Here is a 15,791-nt window from a genome sequence, read left to right on the forward strand (position 1 = left end):
CTGCCAATGTGACCTGCCAGGTATCACGAAGACTGTCAGTCCTGGGGTTCACACAGACCCCCAGCCTGGCTCTGGCTGGGGTCGCTGGGGGTCAGAGCAGCTTGCACTCCAACCCATTCACTCCAGCCACCCCTTGAAGCTGAGGACTCGGCATGCAACAAATGGTCAAGTGCAAGGATGCCTGGCCCGTTTCTGGCACTGCAGAGCCCACATCATCGTAGCCACAGGGCGGGGACAGCTCCCCCGGCCTGCCAGATACCCAGTGACACTCTGGAGGCTCCTCACGGCCAGTCACAAGACACCTGAGCCAGCAAAGCAGGGCTCCCCATCTTGCACTACCCACTGCCCGGCCCTGCATGCCTTCACCCAGGCCATCCCCTCCTGCCAGACCCTAGCCGGGCCTCAGCCCTAACCCAGCACCACACCTGTGTCTCCAGCATCTCTCAGTATACATGCATCTACCAGACCACACTGAGCGCAGCCTGAGGGGGCGGGTCCTGGCTGGGCCTGGCAGGATGGGGGTGGCGGTCAGGGCCCCATGGGGTGGCAGGCTCTCAGGAAAAGGAGCTCCTCACCACCCTCACCATTCACTTAGCCATCCCCTGCCCTGAGGCCACTCTCCTAGCTCAGTGCCCACCAGCTGCAGACAGGACCTGCATCCCACACTGTCCCTGGGGTCAAGACACAGGATCACGGGTGGGAGGGGGACAAGAGGTTGGGGGCCCAAAGGAGGCCGGAGAGGCCCAGCGTCCTTTCTGAGTCAGGAGCCCTTGCAGTACCCTGGAGGAGGGCCTCACAGAGCAGGAAAAGAGGGCACATCCACAGGGAGAGAACGAGAGAGAAGAACCTCAGCCCAGAACCTGGCCCTGCACCCAGCCTCCTCCTTGCAGCCCCCAGGGGCAACAGCCCTGGTTCCAGCTCAGGGTCCGCCCTTGCTGGGGGCCTGGTGACTGACTTCCAGGCTAAGCAGTGGCCTCCTCCAGACAGGCCTTGGGGCACAGCCAGGGAGCTCCACACCCCCTCCTCCCCCCAGCCTCTGCACTGCTAGCCCCCCAGGCAGGATCCCAGGGCTGCAGGGCTCAAGAGGCCTCTTCCACCACCACTTCCCTGGCCTCCTGCTCCCAGGACAAGCAGGCCCCTAGAGGGCCCAAAAGTAAACTGCCCAGAAGCCCCTGGCGCAACCCCCACACTCTCCCGCCAGCACCCACTGCCCCATCCATCCTCCTCCCCTAGATAGACTGTCACGCCCTGGACAGGCCCAGGAAGAGGCGGAGCACTGGGACAAGGGTTCTCAGGGAACCTGGAGCACTTTGCTGGGGGGCAGCGAACGGCCAGCCCAGCGCAGGTCACCCTCAGCCCACAAGGCTAAGAAGTTGATTAGCATTTAAGTTTAGCACCTGCAGGAAATGGGCTTGAGTCTAGTGGCACCAGGTCTTTCAGTCTCATTAGCATCCTATTGTTCTGCTAAGGGGCTGGGGAGGGGGGGAGTATATATGGCTGAATAAAGGGAGGCCTAAGAGACCTCTTCCACCATTACAGGTCTCCTGTCGGTGTTTCATTCCATGACCCTAGCCGTGTCCACGTTGCTGGCTCTGCTGGCCGGTATATAGTGGAAAGGCGGCTTCCAGGCTAGCTGACTTTGACACAGTGACCGACAGTCCCACATGACCATGCGCTCTCAAGCGAGCTCCCACCCTTTTCCAGGCTGGCCCTAGAACTGTATCCTCTGAGGCCCTGGGCCACCTTGCTGTGGGACAAGGGACATGTCTCTAAACTCCTTCGGCCTTGTGTCTCAATCCTTCCAACTGCTTAGGCTTATCCCGACCAGGCCAAAGGGCTTGGTCCTCCCTCCCTCTGTGTCCCTTGCCCCTAGCCTGCAGCAGTACCCTGCAGCCCTCCAGGGAATTCAAGCCTGAAAATTGCCACTGAGTCTCTCACTGGCGTGCTCACCCCCAGAGTCCGGAGCAACCCACTAACATCGCCAGGCCTGAAGGGAGGCAGGTGTAGCCCTGGCAGTCTCAATTGGAGGTCACTTCATTTCCCCCTCCCTCCAGCAGACCAAAGGTGCAAAGACAAGCGGGCCATGCACTCTCTCCCAAACAGGAGGTGGAGCAAGGACTCTTGGGCCTCTCAGACAGGTGTCTCCTCCACTACTCAGCATCTGTTCCAGCTAAGACCCACTCCATCCCCACCGTGCCCTAGCCCAGTGGCAGGCCGGGGTCAGTTCCCTGGGGGCAACCCCGTCCTCCATTCCCAGTGAGGGCTCTGAAAGGGTCAGCCGCGGCCAGCAGGGTGAAGGCTGGACTAGAACCTCCTCCTGGGGCTCTCTGGACTCGTCCGCACGCAGCCGCCCCAGCCCCGTGGGCGTGGCATTCCCTTTCCCAACACAAAGCACCGCGCCTTCGCTGGGGACCACAACAGAAACGTGACACACACACACACAGCCACCCTGCGCGCACACACGCGCGCACACACACACACACACCCCGCCACCCTGCACACTGGGAGCTGCTCTGTCCCTGGGAAATAATCCCGGGGCTCCCCAGCTCTCGGCTGACGCAGGAGCCTCCCCAGCCAGCGCCCGCACACATCACGGCCCTCCTCGCCGAGGGTGCCGAGGCACAGGGACTCCGCGTCCAAGGTCACAGCGCCAGGGGGAACAAAGCTGGGTGGGAGAAGGCAGCGCAGACCCCATGCCGCCCCCACCCACCCTCTCTGTGTCACCTGCGCCCTGCAACGGCGACCTGCGGAAAACACGGCTGTCCCGCCGGATAACGGTCACCCCGGTCACGCCGGTCACCGGAACCTGTGCCCAGCGGCGGCGGAGCCCTCCGGGCCAGAGCCCGAGAGCGGAGCTCCCCAGCCCTCCTTGCGCGGCCGCTGGGGGTCCCAGGTACCCACTGCCGAGGACAGCGCCGGGGCTGGGGCGGGGGGCTCTGCACGCAGCGGGACACGAAGCGGCCACCTCACCTTGCGGGGCGCGCCCCGGGGCCGGGCCGGGCCCGGACGAGCGCTGCGGCGGCGGCGGCCGGGGTCTCAACGTCGAGCACGAGGAGCGCACCCCGCGCCGCGGCCGCCCGCCTCGGGCACGCCCCCGCCGCCGCCATTGGGCGGAGAAAGGGTGGGGCGAGGGCCGCCTGCGGCCAATGAGCGGGCTCCCGGGGGTCGCCTGCGGCCAATGAGCGGGCTCCCGAAGGCCGCCTGCGCCCGGCGCGGGGGACGCGGCGGCTGCGCCCTGCAGGCCGGCCTCGGCCTCGGCCCGGCGAGTTCTCGCGAGGACGGCATCCTTCCTCGCTCGGGGCGCGTCCGGGGCTCGGGGGGCCTCGCTCGGGGCGCGGGCGACTTCGCTCCGGCGCGTCCAGGAAGCGGGCGGCCTCGCTCGGGACGCGTCCGGGGCGCGGGGGGCCTCGCTCGGGGCGCGGGCGACTTCGCTCCGGCGCGTCCAGGAAGCGGGCGGCCTCGCTCGGGGCGCGTCCGGGGCGCGGGGGGCCTCGCTCGGGGCGCGGGGAACTTCGCTCCGGGCGCATCCCGGGGCTTGGGCGCGCTGAGCGGCGGTAGCCCGGCCTGGTGCTGGGGACGCTTGCCGCTGCTTGACTGGACGCTTGGCGGGGCTTCGCTGCTCTGGGCGGCCTGACAGCAGGCCTCGTGCAGGGTCGCCTTCTCCCTGGACACCTTCGCCTTTGGGTCGCCCTCAGTTGACATGGGTGCCCCGCGCTCGTCCTGCCCAGGAGCTAGAGAACCCTCCTACCCTCTACCCCGACCCTTACACTTCTGTCTCGGAGGAACCGGAGACGCGTCTTGGGAGTCCTGCCCGATAAGCATCAGAACAAAAGAAGGCAACACGAATAGGGGGGTTGGGAGAGCCTTGCCGGCGCCCCCGGGGACCACAGCCTCTGCGCCCGGTCTCCATGGTAACGGTCGTCATGGTAGCGGGATGCGCTGCTGGATGGGATGTGGAGAGGCGTGGTCCTGGGCCTTGAGGGGGTCCTGGCCCGCGGCTCTGCCGGCGGGGCGGGTGGCTGATCTGCTCCAGGTCCCACAGCTGCTTGTTGGTGAGCGGCCTCGTTCTTTTCCAGTTCTCTTCCGCCAGGCCGTGGGTTGTTGTCTTTGAGGACGCCTCAGGCTCTCCGCCTGCTGCTTCCACTTAGCTCCAAGCTGTCTGCACACTGTGAATCTTCCTGAGCTATTGTTTCCATCGTGTCCCTCCTCTGCTCTGGAACTGTCTCCAGCACGGCTTCGAAGCTTGAGCAGTGTCCAGGGGTGACGCTCTGGTGTTGGCAAAGACGCCGTCCTCTGGAGACCTTGCTGCCTTCTGAGCCCAGCGCACCAGCTCCTGCCCACTCCCACGCTCCCGTGCACCTGTAATCCACCCCCTCCTCAACGTACTCTCATCTGCCGAACTTCAAGGTTGAACTTGGCAGGAAGTAGCTTGCCGATGTGTTTTTCTTAGCTCACGTGGAGCTTTTTCAGAATCATTCTTCCTCTTCACCCCCTACCCCCATCCCCTTCTTCCTTCACAAAGGAATCTGGTTTCCCGGCTCCTTGCAAGTCTGGCACAACCTCTTCAGGACACACAGACCCTCCGCAAGCCCTGCCATTGGTCCCCACGTTTATCTTGCCTTATCCCACGGTGCAAGCATTTGATTCTGCAAATCTCTCCCCATCCCTGGTTCTGCCTTCCGGCCTGAAAGTCTTACCCACGTCGCCCAACTTCACCCTGCCTGCAGGCAGGTTAAGGCCTTTTCTTTTTTAAAATCAAACCTTTCTACCTAACTTCTCAAAACCACCTCTACGGTGGACTGCCTGCAGCTATTTCTTAATTATTATTTCAACACTGCTCGCTGAGTGTATGTACTGAGCAAATGCTAGGTTCCTTAGTACTGTGGTCCCCCGTCCCTTGTAGACAGTCCTCGCACTGCCAGGCCTCCAGCAATGGGACCACCTGGGAGGAACAGGGATGCTCAGTGGCCTGTGCCTGGGGTACCACTGCACCCCACTAAATCACATAACTGTTTCTAGAATTCTCCAAAAGACTCTATGCCAAAAGGAAGTCAGGGTAGGTGTAGCCTGGTTGCAACAAGTGTGCCTGTAGCACCATGATGCCCACGGGTTGGCTTCGTAGAGCAACATGACAGTGATGAGGGAAGCCATGGGCCCCTGCCGGGCTCCTTAGAGATGGGGAGTCACGAGCGCCCCAGCAAGGACTGCAGAGGAACTCCGGATTAGGAAAACAGATTGGCACCGGAACAAGTACAAAGCTGCTTGGCAGTATTTGATAAAACTGATAAATGCCAGACCCTCTGCCCAGTAATTCCCTTCAAAATATACTCCAGAAGACAAGAACACGCACAGAATTAGAAAATGTTGACTGTGAAGCATGGAAATATGAAATCCATACAGTATGTAGAAGGGATCTTGACAAAGTTCACAGGAAGTATGTACTATGAATTGTTGCAGCCTTGTAAGAGTCCTGAAGTGAGACTAATTCCAGCGTCCACCAACAGAATATGTCAGTGACAACCAACAACCCATGGAACACAACAGCATGAATGAGCCTCACAGAGTCCTGCTTACTCACCGTGTCTGGGTTTCAGACCTGGATCTTCTGGCTAGCTTCCTGCTAAGGCACAGCCCAGGACACAGCAGGTGGCCACTCGGGGAGCTCTGTCCTTGCCCTTCCTCTGGGAGACTTGGACTGGCTTCAGCCTGGCCCACACCTTGTCCCTGTGAGCCTCCTGGAGGGAGGGGGGCACTCACGCACCTCCTCGCTCCCTCGTTCCCTCTCAGGTCATTCAGAAACACATAATACACTCTACTCCAGTGCAGGTCTTTGGGTGAGCATCTGTCTGCACTTGAGTATCTATTTAGGAGTGGAATTGGGAATAGGACATTACTGTGGTGTTTTTGGTATGTGTCAGCTTAGCTAGAGCGAACTGCATTTCCCAAATTCCCTTTCGTGTATGTTTTCAATTAGGGCTGGCCACAGCAGAGATTTCTGCGTGCCATCTGCATGGCGGTGGGAGCAAGAGGGTGGCAATGTTGGGCTTGGTTTTGGCCAGTTCCAGGAGGGGCTCTGTAGCCTGGGCGTGTTGCTGCCCACCACTGCCCCACCTCACCAACCCGGGGTGGCAGCTAGGCCCGTGGTAGCGCTGCCTCATGGGCCAGATGGTAAAGTGGGCCGCTCCTTCTGCAGTTTACCCGCAGCAGCAAGTTGGCAAGGGACAAGAACAGCCACACATTCTGGCTTGTCCTTGAGGCTCCAGCTGGCCCTCACAGATTCCAGCTCTTCCAGCACCCCTTGCTTCCTGTCCCTCTTCCCTTCCCAACAGCCTGACCTGTGCACTTGAGGCTCCAGCTCTCACAATCAAGCCTCTGCTTCTCAAGGGAACAATCGATGCCACAGCACAGGTGTAGTTTCAATCTTACAAGAAACTGCCAAATTGTCTTCAAAACAATCGTCCTTACTTAGACTCCCATTAGCAGTGTGAGAGTTCCTGTTGCTCCATATCCTTGTCAACACAGAAATGGGCCATTCACAGTGTCCACACACTAACTGTGTGAGTGCGAGCTGGGCCAAGGCCACCCGGCTCTGGCCTCTGTTCTGCGGCATGCCTTCTGGTCACACACACACACAATGGTGTTCAGAAAAATCCATGGAAATAGGCATGATGAGAAAAACCGCGTGGACTTCAGAATTTTTTAGATCAACATAAACTTATCTTTTCATATCATTTTCCACAAACTTTTAAAAACACTATTGTCTATTTAACCCAGCAATATATTCTGCTTGTGCGACACACACAGATAAATACACATGTATGATGCTAAATTATTGACATAGGAGGCTATTGTCGTGAATGACTATCAGAAATCACTCAAATATCTGTAAATGGACTGATAAATTTGGTGCAGATGATACTATTTTATAAATTAAAACAGACGACAGGGCAGATATTGTGGCACAGTGGCTTGAGATGCCACCTGGGGTACCTGTGTCCTGCATCAGCTGGTTCAAGTCCTGGCTGCTCCATACCTCTAATTCAGCACCTGGGAGGCAGACTTCCAAGTGGGAGACACAGATGAAACTCCTGCCTCGTGGCTTCAGCCTGGCCTAGCCCTGGCTGTTGCAGGCATTTGAGGGGACTGAACCAGAAGATCAAAGATCTCCGTCCCTTCCTTCTCCCTTCCCCTCTCCCTCAAGAAAGAAAGAGTGGGAAGAGGGCTTGAAGGAGCACGGGGCGGGAACCGACTACCCCGAGGTATGCAGGCACAAAGAGAAGGCAGGCCCAGGAGACAGCACAGCAACTTTACTGGGGGCAGCCCTGTACCATACCCCCCCGCCAAACATCACCCACAGGAGCCGGCAGGGAGGGAGGGCCATGGCTATAAGAACACCTGATGTCACCTCACCCCTCCCTTTTCAGCCCCAAGCTGGGTCACAGATGGGCACCCAACAGGGACCAGGGAGCCCCAATCTCCAGGGAGCTGTTCCACCCACCAGCCAAAGCCATCCTGCATGGAGACGCTGCTGTTCTCAGAAATGGTTGGGAATCTGGTTCTGGAACTGTTGAGTGGAACCAGTCCTCCCTTCCCCCCAGAGGAGGAGCCCCAGGCCCGGAGCACCGCTTTAGGGGGCACTCCAGGTGTCTGCAGGTGGCTTCAAGCTCTAGAAAATGTGCCATTTTCCTGACCCAGGTAGACTGGAAGGAGACTCCTCTGTGTTGGGTGTCCATTCTGAGGGTTGCTGTCCCACCATCCCCCCCACCACCACTTAACTCCCACACACACACCATTCCAAGGGAGGAAAGTAATGGCTCCCCTAGGGAGGCTCAACCCTCCCAATCCTTGGTCTCCCTGTGGCTGCGTCTGCTGGGCTTTGGCAGGGCCAGTCGGGGGGCAGCCCCCGCCATGTCCCCTGGCAGCCGCTCACCGCTGCTTACGCTCAGCCTGCTGAAGCCGCCGGGAGAGGTCCTCTATGCGCACATTCTTGAGCTGCAGCAGGTGCTCTAAACGCCTCACCTTCATCTGCAGGACCTGGACACCCCACACAAGGTCAAGGCCGGCACCCCCTTCTCCTACCCTGTCCCACCCCACTTCTACAGGACCTGGGCATCTGGCACAAGGTCAAGGCTGCCAACCCCCTACCTCCTACCCTGCCCCCACCCCACCTCTACAGTACCCAGGCATCTGGCACAAGGTATAGGCCGGCACCCCCTCCTCCTACCCTGCCCCACCCTGCCTCTACAGGACCTGGGCACCCCGTACAAGGTCAAGGCCGGCATCCCCCCACCTCCTACCCTGCCCCCACCCCACCCCTACAGGACCCAGGCATCTGGCACAAGGTCAAGGCCGACACCCCCTTCTCCTACCCATCCTCTGCAGGACCTGGGCACCCCGCACAAGCTCAAGGCCAATGCCCCCGCCACCCCATCTCTCAGTCCCTCACCTGCACAGTCTCCTGCGAGGCCAACAGTTCCTGCTCCTTTTCCGCAATTTGGAGGACAAAGTTGGGGTTGCTCTGCAGTGCCTGGCTCTGTCCTGGAGGCTGGGTCCCCCTGTGGGCGAGAAGTACCTCAGCACCTTCCTTAGTCCAGTGTCCACTACTCCACCCTCCCACCCCAACTTTGTGCCAGGCTGCTTTACCTGAACTGTGCCCCTCCCTGGGGGTCTGGGACACTCTCCCTTTGAGCTTTCTGTGACAAACCTGAGAGGGGGCAGGTGGAAGGGTGAGCATCAGGAACTCCAGAACGCCCACATCTCCTCCTCCTGTATCCCCACCAGCAATGGGAAAGGCAGGAGGACAAGGCCAGCTCACCCACATCCATGTAGCCGCTGCCATCCTGGGGTGCCAGCTCCTGAAAGACCCCCGACACAGATACCCCATCTGTGAGCCTGGTCTCCTCTTCTACCAAAAAGTCCCCTGTTCCCTCCCCATGTCCAGGCCAGGCCCTCGTTGCCAGATACCCCTTCCCCACACTCATTGCCCAAGTAGGCATCTCTGCTGCCTGGGAGACGGCCCAGCACCTGTAAGGAGCCAGAGCCCTGCTTCCTGCGCCTCTGCCGTTCCTCCAGGCGCTGCCTCAGTGGGATGAGCACCAGCTCCACCACGCCCGGGGCACACTGTGCAATCTTGCGCATTACGTCGTCAGGGACTGAAAAGTTCAGCTTGTGCAGCACCTTCCTGGGAGGGGGCACACACACAGAGATTGGGTTCTGGGGGAATGCAGTGTGGAACGTTGAGGGGAAGGCACCACAGGTGAGCCCCTCTGCTGGGTACTCCCACGGTCCCTGTCTCTGCTCATCAGAAGGCTCCCCTGACTTTCTTAACAGGTGGATTCTCTGTCGGTCCTCCCCACTCTGCCAGCAACACAGCCCCAGCCTGGGCATTCGAGAGCACAGATGAAGGCCTTAGGGTAACCCTTCCTGGGAACCCAAGGGGGCAGGTGAGGGTGGGGCTGGACACTCCTGGGTCCAAGCTCGCTGCTACCTGTTTAGGTGACCCCAGTTGCTGAGTTTCTGCTGGAGAGAGTTGGCAGGGACATAATTGTGCATCTCCACCATCTTGGGAAAGTAAAACTTGATGACCTCTGCAACCAGGACTGAGGGGAGGGGTACAAGCAGACATAGAAGGCAAGGAGTGAGTGAAGGAGGTGGGAGAAGGGAGGGTGGGGTGGAAGGAGCAGGGAGGCAGGCAGAGTTAGAGGCCCAAAAGGACAAAGGGAGCACATACCTGGTCCCCGAGGACACAGGGCGTGGAGACTCCGACGCCTCTGCCCCTCCAGCTGACTGCGAGTCTCCCAGAGACCCCTCCAGGAGCCCAAAGCCCCAAGCCAGAGATCTACAGGGATGCCCCCCACACACACACACACAGACCCAGGGCCCTGGGGTTGGGATTACACACACACACACACCCGCCTGCACACACGATGGGACGCGTAGGCAAAGACATACTGTTCACAAACAGATGTAAATCCAAGTCCCAGTAAACTGATTCCACCCCCAAGACACAGCCGCTAGCACAGAAGCACTGCGCGACCATGTGCGTGCGGACACGCACTCTGGGGCACGCACCTCCATCACTGAAGTCCCGGGAGAGGTTTCGCTTGGGTCGGGACAGAGGGATGTTGTCGACCCACAGGTACAGCTGGTGCAGCGCCTCCTCGTCCACGCTGGTCGCCATTGGCAGCTTCGCCAAGGCCAGGCCGTTCCCGTGCAGCACCCAGACCTCCACCTCAGCACCCCGCAAGAGCTCCCTCTCTTCCTACCGCAGACGCCAGGTTCCGCGTCTCCGTCTCACCGGGAGACTCGCGTCCCAGCTGAGAGCGGCCATATTGTTTTCTGAAACCATGGCAACCACTCCCGACTCGCCTGGGAGCAGTGCCTTTTGGGAATTGTAGTTTGCCCCCACCCCCGCTACGGTCCTTCCAGGTCCTAGCTTTGAAAATACAGTTAGACAGGTGTCTTTCCCACCTTCCCAGAAAGATATGACCTGTAGCCCGCACCACGTGCTGACCACCCTTTCTGGGACCCACTGAGGTCGAGGCAACACCTCGCATCCTTGCATAACTAATATCCTCATGCCCTTGAACCCTCACTCTCAAAGAAGGCAGCACCCAGCGTTTGCCTGCGCTCCCTCAGGGTTCATTGCTAATAACATACTACCTGGCCTTGTGACAGCACTTCCTGGGGGCTCCCTCTTCAAAGCTCTGTGCTTGTGGGGGTCACTCTGTACCCTCACATAGCAGAGCCTGGACGGGGGATGGAAGTGCATTCCCAGGAGAACCACTCTGGGTCATGTCACTCCTCGGCCCTATTGTTGAAACGGAATGGCTCTGCCCTTGCCCTGGAAACGGTTCTGTCTCCAGGAGACCTGTGTGTGCATGTGTGTGCTGAGGGGGGCCTGGCGAGACTCGGAGGCCACAGGAGCTCTAGCAGGGTCTCCCACACACCTCCTCTCACCAAGCAACCGTTGTAGATTTCTGTACCCAGCCCCATGTGGCTTCAGGCACATCAGCCACCCTGTTGGGGCCAGCAGTCCATGTGTTACCTGCCTTCTGTGGGCAAAGCCCTCAGCGAGAGCCCCGGGTGGCATCGGGTGCCAGGTCATGGATGAGATAGTCACCGGTCCCTGCCAAGTGGTGTTCTTGGCAGGAGACCAGCGGAAGGCACTTGGGTTGAGGGACCTGGGCCGACCGGGGACTTCTGGGGAGAAGGCCAGGAGTTTCCTTGGGCTCTGTTAGGGCTTTCTGGCCTTCTCCTTCAGGGCTGGGGTTGTGGGAGGAGCCAGGGAATCCCCTGCGACTTGCCTGTCACTTGGCTCATCCCCATGTATTCAGGTCATGTAGCATGCTAGAAGGGGGCACCCCCAGGGCCGACCAGGCCCAAAAGATGGCCTGGATATCCAACTGCCCCCCTTCTGACCCTCCCCCAAACATTCCAGGGTGGGGACAGGAGGAACTTGGTGGGGCGGGGTGGTGGAAGGAACTAGAGGTTCTGTGCCAGCCTCAGGCTGGGTGGGAAAACCGGTTTGGGGCCCAGAGCTGCCTGTGGGGCTCAGGCCTTCCCTGGCTGAAGGCCTCATGGGGGGAGGGAGGGCCCAGGCTTGGGAAGGGGAAAGGAGGAAAGGGCTGCCCTTTGCAGAGCGGGGAGTCCTCTGGAGGGCAGCCTCAACCTCCTGGGGTGCAACTCAGCTTCCTCCTGCCACTGTCCCTCCCCCCACCACCACCGCCAGTAGCCACCAAGCCACCAAGCGTGGCAATGCGTCACTGAATGGCATCGAGGCTGCCTCCCAGCCCAAATGCCCTCTTCTTTCCGTCCAGGCTGTTGTGAAACCACACCTGGGCTGGACTGCTTGGGCCCTGGTGCATGACTGCTGCATCATCTGGTCAGAGACAGCCTGCCTGCCCAGCCCAGGCACCCCCAGGTTCCTAACCCAAAGGCCTGCCTCAAAGCCTTCCTCCCTGGTGTGGGTGCACTGGAGACCCCCTCTCCCCTCAAGCCTGGATGTGGCTCTTGAGGTGCTCCCTACATGCCCCTCGCCCTGGGCCGGGCCACCCCATCAGCACCTGCTCCCATGTCCCACCAAGAGCCAGGACCAAGGAGAACCAGGAAAGGACGTGTCCCCCCCAAGACAGACGCAAGCCCAGACCACGAAGGATGCACCCTCGGCTGTTAAAACGCTCACTCCCCACAAAAGGGAGTGGACGGATTTATTGAATTCAAACTGGGGGGAGGAGCAGCTGGACGGCTGGACTATGGGCCCAGCCCCAGGCCCCTGTGCCCAGGAAGGGCCCTGCCAGAGAGGGAGGAGAGGCAAGGGCCTGCAGCTGCCCACGAGGGGGGTGCCCAGTGCCACTCCCCTGGAGCGCCTCTTGGAAACCTCTCATCAAGAAAGCAAACCAAGGGCCAAAGTCACACAGACTGGCTTACACACTGGGAGTAGGGAATTGGGAAGCAGGCGGAGCGGAGGCAGGCTCAGCCGCCTGCCATGAGTGCCATGCGTTAGATGTGCTTTCTCCAAGTGGCCCGGGGATGGGCTGGGGGGGCGGCTGCCAGCCCTGCAGGGACCAAGGCTGGACTGTCCCCTGGAGCCCTTCTCAGAATGGCTTTGGGGTTCCCCCCCACCAAAGACCTGGTGTGGACGGCAGAGGGGAGAGGCACTATCCGGCCGGCAGCTCGCAGGCTCCAACCCTGGCTGCTGCCGTGGTTTAGTCCACTGATGGGCTGGCATGGTAGCACCGGACAGCTCCCCACCCACTCCGCCTGGTCTCCAGAGCCCAGGGGTAAATGGGGAGAAAAGAGGATTCAGAGAAAGGGGCCAGAAGCAGGTGGGAGGCTGGCTGCAGCCCACCCGGGGCGTGCCTGCTGCCCTGAAGGGCGCAGGGCTCCCCGCTGGCCCCACCTCTGGCTCCATCCACAGCAGTGACCCAGGGGTTTCTTTCTCTCTGTCCCGGGCTGCTGCTGCCAGTGAGGGCCAGGGGCACGGCCAGGCGGAGGCTCAGCTTTGGTGCCCCAGAGCCCGCACTCCCGCTTGCCTGGCGTGGTTCTTCCTAGTCACGTGGACCAGATCGTGTTCTAAGTGCAGGATGTGGCTCTGTACCCGGTCGTCGATGGGGAAGGAGGTCAGGTACCGCTTGACCATGGCGAAGTAAGCCATGGCCTCCCCGAAGCTGGGCACAGGCACCTCATCGCCATCCTCATCCTCATCTTCATCGTCATCATCGTCCTCCTCCTCGTCCTCACCTTCCTCCTCCTCGCTGTCTGATTCCGAGTCCTCCTCGCCCTCCAGGAAGTGCAGGGCAGGGCACCGAGCCTCCTCCTGGGCGCCGTAGCCCCCATAGCTGCCTGCGGCCTCCACCACTCCCTGGGCCCAGTCCTCGGCCTCCAAACCCTCAGAGGAACTCTCTTCCTCCTCCTCGTCTTCCTCCTCTTCTTCATCGCTCTCATCGACATCCCCCTCCTCCTCCACTTCCTCTTCCTCTCCCAACTCTTCTCCTTCCCCTCCTTCCTCCTCTTCCTCTCCTTCTTCTTCTTCTTCCTCTTCCTCCTCCTCCCCTTCTCCCTCTTCTTCTTCCTCCTCTTCCTCTTCTTCCTCCTCCTCCTCCTCTTCCTCCCCCTCGCTCTTGAGGGAAGCGGTGATGGTGGCATTGGGGCCACCCCCAAAGCCAGCCTCCCGGAAGCACGCGGCAATGTCCGAAGGCTCCACCGCCTGCCAGGCAGCGGCCACGAAGTGCAGGGCCTCCATGAGGCCCAGCTGCAGGCCAGAGCGATCCTGGCCCTCGAGCGCAGCCATGGCCTTGAGCAGCATGGCCTGGCGGTAGTGGCCCTTCACCTGCTGCACCACTCCCCGCTCTAAGGGATGCACGGTGCCTGGAGGGAAGAAGGCGAGCTGCACGTGTCGCAGGCCTGAAGTGTCCAGGGACTGGGCGGCCAGGCGGCCTGCCAGCAGGAGGACCCGGCGGGACTCTGCGGCCATTCTGGCGTCCAGGGCCTTCAAGTACTTGGCCAGGGCCTGGGTAGTGACACCACCCTTGGAGTTGGCGGTGTAGTCGCAGGGCAGGCCGGCTTGTCCCGCGCGGGGCTTGGCTGACTTGCCGGCCACCAGCGGGGGCAGCTTCTCGCTGCCGTCGGCGTTGGCGCACAGCAACACACTCAGGCGCTGGGTGGCTTGGCGGGCCCTCCCGTCGCCACCACCGCCACCACTGCCACCAGCACCGCACAACCCCGCGGCCTGCTCGGGCAGAAAGTCGTACCACAGGCTGGTTTCGGTGGCGCTGAACACGTCCTGCGAGGCGTAACCCTCGGCCACCGACGGCGGCTGCTCCTCGCGAGCGCGCCAGCCTGCCGTGCCCCCGCCGCTGCCCTCGGAGGGCACGGCAGCCGGACTGGCGGGTGCCGCCGGGGTCCGGGGCGCCGCGTTCCGCGCACGGGCGCGGGGTACGCCACTGCAGGACACCACGCCGTGCCGCCGGCGGAAGCGGTCCAGCCAGCCGTTGGAGGCAGTGAAGTCATCCATGCCCAGCTCCTCCGCGATCCGCAGCGCTTTCTCCTTGAGGATGATGCCCTTGACCGGCAGGCCGGCGGCGCGGATCTGCTGGAACCAGGCGATGAGCAAGCCCTCGAGCTTGTCGTACGGGGACAGCTTGTTGGTCTTGCGGCAGGTGGAGGCCACGCCGTACTTGCGCTCCGACGCCAGGATGGCGCGCTTGTTCTTCAGGATGGTGCTCAGTGTGGACGGCGGGATGTTGAAGCGCCGCGCGATCTCGCCCTTGCGCAGGTCCGGGTTCTCCTCCACCTCCTGGATGATCCGCGACTTCTCCCGGAACGTCAGCTGCCGCCGCTTGGGGCCCATCGCGGCGTGCCCCCCGCCCCGGGGCCCGGCACCGCCGCTGCCGCCCCGGGGCGGGGGGCCCTGGCCCGCGGCGGGGGGCACCTGGCGGCCTCTCCCGCGCGCCCCGCCCGAGACAAAGCGGCTCGCGGGGCGGCGGGCGGGGCGGCGACCCGGCGGGGCCGGGAGCACCTCGGGGAGCGCCTGCGAGCGCAGAGCCGGGCGGCGGGCGGCAGGCGGCGGGCGCGGGCGCGGGGCGGCGCGGGCGCGGGAGGCAGGAAGTGCCGCGGCGCGGGGAGCTGGGAGCGCGGCGCGCGGGGCGGAGCGGGCGGAGCGGGATCTCGCGGGAAGCGCGGGGACGCCCGGCGCCGCCTCCCGGTCCTCGGCGCCCACCCCCTTCCCGTCGCCGCGGACCTGCCACCGGGGGCGCTGCGGCCTGCGGGACTGGCCAGGGCTTGGCATCCGGCGACCTGCGGGCGACGGCGTGCGGGCGGGACGCGGCGCGCAGCCACTGCGCCAGGGGACAGCGGTTTTGTTGCTTCATAGGAGTAGCAGCTTCTTTTACATACAATATATGCTTAAAAAAAAAAAAAGGATTGTCGAAATAGCTTGTCTTTTGCGGAAACCGAAAATTGCAGCAAGCCATAAATCGCCTCCGGCTCAGCACCTGCAGGGCCGCACAGGTAACATTTGGATACCTCTCCGTCCGCGCTTTCTTTGGGCAGATGCAGTTTTACCATTGCTAATTTTTTTTTAAATTTTTATTGTTTATAATGATTAAATGGTTGATCAGGGTGGGAAGGATCAAGGTTTACGGAAAATTGGGTAGACTCATTGTTTCCTCATTCGCTATTTCTTCTTGTTGTTTGTGGGGGAAGGGGAGAGACAAAGAGAGAAGCCGCACATGACTTTGCAAACGTCCCAGTACCCAGGGATGAGGAACCACCACCTCATATTAACCCAG

The 15,791-nt window shown here is 61.4% G+C and overlaps 2 protein-coding genes across 2 annotated transcripts; both read right to left on the reverse strand.

The window, feature by feature from the left end:
• Positions 1 to 7,926: 7,926 nt before the first annotated feature.
• On the reverse strand, positions 7,927 to 10,180 carry SPEF1 (sperm flagellar 1). Its single transcript, XM_040981218.1, has 7 exons — positions 10,072 to 10,180; positions 9,488 to 9,599; positions 9,025 to 9,181; positions 8,816 to 8,855; positions 8,644 to 8,704; positions 8,447 to 8,555; positions 7,927 to 8,034 (listed from the first exon to the last, which is right to left on the reverse strand). The coding sequence occupies exons 1-7, from the start codon at positions 10,178 to 10,180 to the stop codon at positions 7,927 to 7,929; spliced, it is 696 nt and encodes a 231-aa protein (XP_040837152.1).
• A 1,986-nt stretch (positions 10,181 to 12,166) lies between these two features.
• On the reverse strand, positions 12,167 to 14,867 carry CENPB (centromere protein B). The gene has a single exon (XM_040981008.1). It carries the CDS (start codon positions 14,849 to 14,851, stop codon positions 12,998 to 13,000), a length of 1,854 nt encoding a protein of 617 aa, XP_040836942.1. The 5' UTR covers positions 14,852 to 14,867; the 3' UTR covers positions 12,167 to 12,997.
• Between the last annotated feature and the right edge of the window lie 924 nt (positions 14,868 to 15,791).

Source organism: Ochotona curzoniae, unplaced genomic scaffold (genome assembly GCF_017591425.1).
Source record: "Ochotona curzoniae isolate NIBS_2020 unplaced genomic scaffold, NIBS_Ocur_1.0 contig_3520, whole genome shotgun sequence".
NCBI lineage: Eukaryota > Metazoa > Chordata > Mammalia > Lagomorpha > Ochotonidae > Ochotona > Ochotona curzoniae.